The following is a 6,331-nucleotide window of genomic DNA, read 5'->3' as shown; positions in this document are numbered from 1 at the left end:
TTATCAATAAGGTTTCATAAATAATAATAACAATATCTAAAATATGCCTCTAAAGTGCTCATTCGCTTTCTAGTGTACTATCTAATGCAATTGACCGTCGTAGTGGGGGTATTGTTTGATCTCGCTTCTTTTGTTCTATACAATACAATACTTAATGAGTGTGCTACAATATGACAATGTTTTAATGAGTGTGCGCTATGTTAAATTTAATGTGTCGCTAACAAACTCTCCCTCGTGCTGCGCACAAACTCTTGAAGCGACATCAAACGTTTCTTATTCTACTTATGCTATTACATCTTTGCTATAATGTCCATGCACTTTTATTTCACTTTTACTTTCACTAAATTTCACTTTTGCTCTGCTTTGTTTTCACTATTCACTGGCACTATCACCACTAGCTTCGAAGCTGGCCGTCGCAGAATGCCACCACCGGTAGCCACATCAACGACTCTGGTCCGGTCGTCGGGGCCCGGCAGCGTGCGCACTACCCTCCCGCGAGGCCACGTGCCTCGCGGTAAGGCAGGATCCAGGACTGCTACGATGTCCCCACATCGGATGTCTCGGGTTGGCTGGCCGACGTTCCTCCGTGGCAGCAAGCCAGGAAGATATTCTTTCAGCCAGCGAGACCAGAAGTGGTCCGCTAGCCGCTGCGAAGTCTTCCACGAAGGTTTTCCGACAAGATCGGAATCGGAGAACGCGCCCAGCCTAGGCGCGCCGCAGGATCGCCCAATGAGGAAGTGGTTGGGCGTGAGTGACTCTGGATTGGTGTAGTCTTCCAGTTCGGTGAGAGGTCGAGAATTGATAATGTGCTCGACCTCAAGCAGAAGAGTGTGTAGCGTCTCTTCTGAAGGATTCTTCTCTTTGAGCACGGCCGTCAGCGAAGTCTTAACGGACCGTACCAGTCTCTCCCACGCTCCTCCCATGTTCGGAGCACCAGGCGGTATGAATTTCCACCTGACGCCAATGTTGTCCGCGGCTGCCTCTACCTCTTCTTTCTTCAATGCTTCTACAGCTTCTTTCAATTCTCTGTTGGCACCCACAAAATTAGTACCATTGTCACTATAGATTACTTTTGGCATACCTCTTCTCGCGGCGAATCTTCTCAGGGCCATGATCATGGAGTCGGTTGACAGCGATGTAGCCAACTCTACGTGCACTGCTCTGGTTGTGAGACAGGTGAACAGTGCGCCCCATCGTTTTTCATGTCTTCTCCCAATGGTAATGGTCATCGGTCCGAAGTAATCTACAGCTGTGCAAGTGAACGGGTGACTGTTGTGAGACAGTCTTTCTGGAGGCAGATCTCCCATCGGTATAGTCGTCGGCATGGACTTTCTTACTTTGCACCATTGACAGAGGTGCGCGATTGATCGTACTGCTGCTCTTATTCCCACGATCCAGTATCTTTGTCTTAATTCGTTGATGACAGTAGCGTGGTTTCCGTGATGGAACACATTGTGGTAATGTTGGATAAGCAGTCGCGTTATCCAATCCCGTTTATCTAATACTATCGGGTTTTTCTCTTGTTGTGTTCCTTCGACGGCGTTAATTCTTCCTTTCAATCGAAGTATTCCGTCGATTTCGACTATATCTAAATTATGCAGCTTCTGACTTTTCGTTAAATGTTGACCTTTTCTCAACGTAGCTATTTCGGCTTTGAAACTTTCGTCTTGACTTCGTCGCATCAATAGTGCCTCTGCTTTCGCTAATTGATGCGTTTCCAACGGAATAAAGAGTTTTTGTTGCTCTTTTGAAATCTTTTTTAGAACAATTGGAGTCTTCTTCCTTTTCCTGTTCTTCCTCCATGGTTCATCTTTCTTAGTCGCGTTGACTTTCTCTTTTTCATGCTTATTATTTCTTAATATCTCGATGAATTGAACCACTCTTGCCGTGGACCTTAGGAGTCTATTCCAACTTGAAAATCTTTTCGGATCTGGCGTAGAAAACTCTTTCTGTCTCGTTGTTGCTACTTTTTCAATCTTCTTGTCCTCTTCGTGCGGTTCTCTCTTGATTTCTTTCGGCTTCGGCCAATGTTCCTCAGATTGTTTTAAGAATTCAGGCCCTTCAAACCATCTGTGTCTTTCGTTGAAGTTTTCGGGCACATCCCTGGTTGCATCGTCAGCCGGGTTTTGGTTTGTCGGTACCCATCTCCAATCTTGTGGTTTCGAAAGTTCTTCGATTTCGGCCAAGCGATGTGCCACGAACGTCTTAAATGTCCTCGGGTCTGATTTGATCCATGAAAGAACCGTCGTTGAGTCTGTCCAAAAGGTCTTTTTCACTACCGTCAGATCCATTTCTTTTTCAATTGCGCGTGCTAGTCTGCAACCTAACAATGCTGCTTGAAGTTCCAGTCTTGGAACGGATATCGGTTTTAGAGGAGTTACCCTGTTCTTTGCTGCGATCAACGAGGTTTTCGTATCTTCTTCCATCGTTTTCCAATATGCTGAGGCTGCATAGGACGTTTCGCTTGCATCCGTGAAGACGTGTAGCTCTCCCTCGGTGTGGTGAGGAGAGATGCATCGTGTTATTGTGAGCCCTTCTATTGTCTTCATATGTTGTAGGTATTTACGCCATTCGTCTTCTTCTGATGCCAAAATTTCGGTGTCCCATCCAACTCCGCTTCTCCAGATATTCTGCATTAGTTTCTTACCTTGAATAAGAACTGGAGCTATTAATCCCAAAGGATCAAATGTTGACATGATTGCGCTGACCACTTGTCTTTTCGTAGGGGTCTTTTCTCCTCGTAAAATTTCCCTTGGTACGTTTCTCATTGCTACTCGAAATGAAAAGCAGTCTTCTTGTACTTTCCATTTCATTCCGAGCGTTTTCTCTTCTTGCTGACCAAGTCCTAATTCTTTTTCCAGACTATTGTCTCCGTTGATCCTTTTCAATACGTTAGGACGGTTGGATGCCCATCCTCTTAAATGGAAACTTGCTTTCTTATGTATTTCGTCGACTGTCGTGGCGACTTCTACCGCATGTTCCTCTTCCCAAAAACTTTGTAGATAATCGTCCATGTAATGATTCTTTTCTATCGCTTTGATGGCCTCATGGTGCCCTTGTCCGTTGTCTTTCGCGTTTTTGTTTTTCACAAATATTGCTGTACTGGGTGATGAGGCCGCTCCGAATATCACAGTTTTAAGACGATACTCCTTCATTGGTCCTGTCCTGTCGCCTCCTCTCCATAAGAATCGCAAACTATCTCTGTCGTCTTCTCTCATGAGGATTTGCAGGAACATCTCTTTAATGTCAGCTACGACTGCTATAGGACCTTGACGAAAGCGTATTAACACACCCCATAACGATTGTAGCAGATCCGGTCCAGATAAGAGCGCGTCGTTCAGACACTTCCCATTGGATCTTGCTGCTGCATCAAATACTATCCTTTTTTTCTTTTTCGTTGGGTGAGTGACGGCGAAGTGCGGTAAGTACCACAATCTCGTGGATGTACTATGTTTCGGAGCTTCTTCTGCGTAGTCTGAATCCAATAAATGTTGTATCTGTTTCTCATAGTCGGCTTTCAGTTCAGGATCTTTATCCAACTTTTTCTCTAAGTTTCTCATTCTGCTTTCCGCAGTTGATCGATTGTCTGGAAGAGTTTCGTCTTCCGCTTTCCAGATTAATCCCGCTTCGTATTTATCGACAGCAACTTTTCGCACGACTTCTTCCAATTTCTTTGTTGCTCTCTCTTCAATGTCAGACGATGGCTTCCTTTCAGTGACACCTAGTGCTTCTATTGCGAAGTGTTCTTTAATTATGGCATCCAAATTGTCGTCTTGACTTTTCAGATGCGCACATCTCATAAACTGTACTTGTTTCGTTATCCCACCATCGCAACCATGTAATACCCATCCCAGCTTCGTGAATGAAGCAACGGGTTCGTCCTTCTTGCGTTTCCTAGTGTGTCTCGATACGATCAGTTCCCAATTGTCCTGACCTATTAACATTTTCGGAGGCATGTCTTCGTAACATATTTTGTCGATAAGAGGCTTCAGGTGTGGACAGGCTTCCAATCTCGCCCTATCCACTGTTTGCGGTGACAACTGGATTTCTTTAATTGTTCTCACGTTATTTATGTTCATTTTCTTCCGTTGGTGGACGCCTTTAATCTTCAAATTGATTCTTTCAGAATCCGTGTTTCTTATCGTATTTCCACCAACTGTTTCTAGAGCAAGGATTTCTTTCGGTCCTGTTGCTCCTATTTCTTTTGCTGTAGCTTCGTCCAGCAATGTGACTGTCGAACCTTCATCCAGAAGTGCTAATACTTTCACAGATTTCGTTGGCCCGTATAGCAGTACGGGCATTATTTTCAATAGCGCTTGTGGTGTTTTCAAAGTGTTGACAGTTCCAGTAACACCAGCTTCTTCTTTCTTCTTTTCATATGTACTGTTTTCTTTCTTATATTCCTTATGAAGAAGCGCATGGTGTAATCTCTTACATTGTCGGCAGGGTCTAGACCTGCAATCATCTTTTCGATGTCGTCCTCTTAGGCAATTGAAGCAAACTTTTAACTTTTTTACCATTTCCCACCTTTCGTCGATACTTGCGTTTTTCAATTCTTTGCATTCCGAAAAATAGTGATCTCCTTTGCATTGAATACATTGAATTCCCCTTCTCATGGGTTGTTCAACTGCTACGTGTGCTGACTGCCTCTTTGGTTGTATCACTTTCTTCTTTTCGTTTGATAGCAGCACAACACTTCTATCGGCTTCTTTGTTCAGGAAGTTGGCTAATATTTCGAGATCAGGTTCATCTTCGTCGTATTGTGCGATATAATCGCACCATCTAAATTGAATAAACGCTGGTAATTTTTCTGTGATTTGTTTCACTATTTCCGGTGAGTGTAGGTACTTGTTTTTCTTTAACCCTTTGATACTTGTCACACTGTTGTTGACTTTACATGAGAATGCACTAAGTTCTTGTACATTTTCACTAACACGAGGAAGCGCCCTTAATTTATCTAATTCGGCTGTGACTAATAAGTCCGCTCTACCGAATCTTCTCCTTAATGCTTCCATGACGTCATTGGGTTGAGAATCCGAATACAATATATTTTTCACTGCTTCTCTTGCTTGTCCCACGATGCTTTTTCTTAGTCGAGCCATATTCTGAACTGCCGAAAACATGGTAGATGTTTCGGTGTATACTGTTAGGAAAGCTAGCCATTCTGCACTATCTCCATTAAATGTTGGTAACTCAAACATGTACTTCGGTGGCAACGGTTTGTGTTTCGAAGTAGCTTTTTCGAATGCCGCTGCTATAGCTGAAGCGAGGTTGTTCATTGGTAGATCTTCATTTCTGTTGAATGGAACTTCCATACATGACGCGTTGTCTTGTGTGCCAGCCATCCAACTTCGTACACGATCCGCCCTGTCCTCTGGTTCCTCTAGGTCGGAATCAGATTCTTCCTCAAGAAGTTTCGCCTCTGCTTCCCTTTTCGCGGTTTCTGCTTTTATTTGTTCCAATTTGAGTTCCGCAATTTCTTTTTCCAATTGAAGTTTCCTTCTTGTTTTCACTGACTTGCTTGTTCCTGCTCTCTTGCTCCTAGATGGGGAGCGCGTTGTCTGCGTAGGCTCGCTATCTCTCGGTTCCATTGGAACTAATGTCATCGTGCTTCCCGGTAGTGCTTGTTCTCGCGTTCCAGTTTGCATGCTTGTGTTTGTGGAGTCCTCAGTTCCACTTGTAGCTCCTCGACTTGTAGGAGTTCTATGTGTTGTGCCTGTTTCCTCACTTGTTGTAGTAGGTGGACGTAATGGTTCCATTTTGCCTTTCTGGCTTCTCGTTACTGGCATTTTGAAAGGTATTGAAGATCCGGCTCGAAGGACCACGCCTTTGTTGCGGGTCGAGGTGACAGTATAACCCTGACTAGGTACCTGCCTCCCCTAGCCTCCCCTTCACTTATAGGGAGTCCCGAATTCCGCTCCAGTAGAAGTCCGCCCCCCCCGCTGGTATGAGACGTCAACGGCTGCGGACGCGGCAGTGAGGCCAACAAAGAATCCTCGGATGGTAGGTTGTGTAGAAAAAGGGTCATCAACCTCTTCCAAAAGCCTATGTCTAATTTCACTGGATTGTCAATAATTTACTATACGTGGGGTCATTGACCTTACTCACTGAGTGTCTATTCACTATATGATCACTAAATATCGAGTCTCTCTCTCTAATTAAAGTCTATGTCACTTAATAAAGTCTGAATTACTCACGGTTTAAAGGTTCAGTCACTGAAATCCAATAGCACTATCACTAATTGGAATACCTACTCACTATGTTCAAGTCTTATTAGAAACCACTAAACTAATTGAAGAATTAAAAAACGAAAACAATACACACAATTTGT

At 43.9% G+C, this 6,331-nt stretch overlaps 1 protein-coding gene across 1 annotated transcript; it reads right to left on the bottom strand.

Moving 5' to 3' along the window:
• Window positions 1-347: 347 nt before the first annotated feature.
• On the bottom strand, window positions 348-5,789 carry LOC132902707 (uncharacterized). Its single transcript, XM_060948759.1, has one exon. It carries the CDS (start codon window positions 5,787-5,789, stop codon window positions 348-350), a length of 5,442 nt encoding a protein of 1,813 aa, XP_060804742.1.
• Window positions 5,790-6,331: the final 542 nt, after the last annotated feature.

The sequence above is a fragment of the Amyelois transitella genome, chromosome 3, assembly GCF_032362555.1.
Source record: "Amyelois transitella isolate CPQ chromosome 3, ilAmyTran1.1, whole genome shotgun sequence".
NCBI lineage: Eukaryota > Metazoa > Arthropoda > Insecta > Lepidoptera > Pyralidae > Amyelois > Amyelois transitella.
This window is presented reverse-complemented; position numbering and strand designations above follow the sequence as displayed.

Excerpts from the sequence above, each read along its gene's own strand:
- LOC132902707 (XM_060948759.1), bottom strand. The coding sequence starts at position 5,789 with ATGCCAGTAACGAGAAGCCAGAAAGGCAAAATGGAACCATTACGTCCA.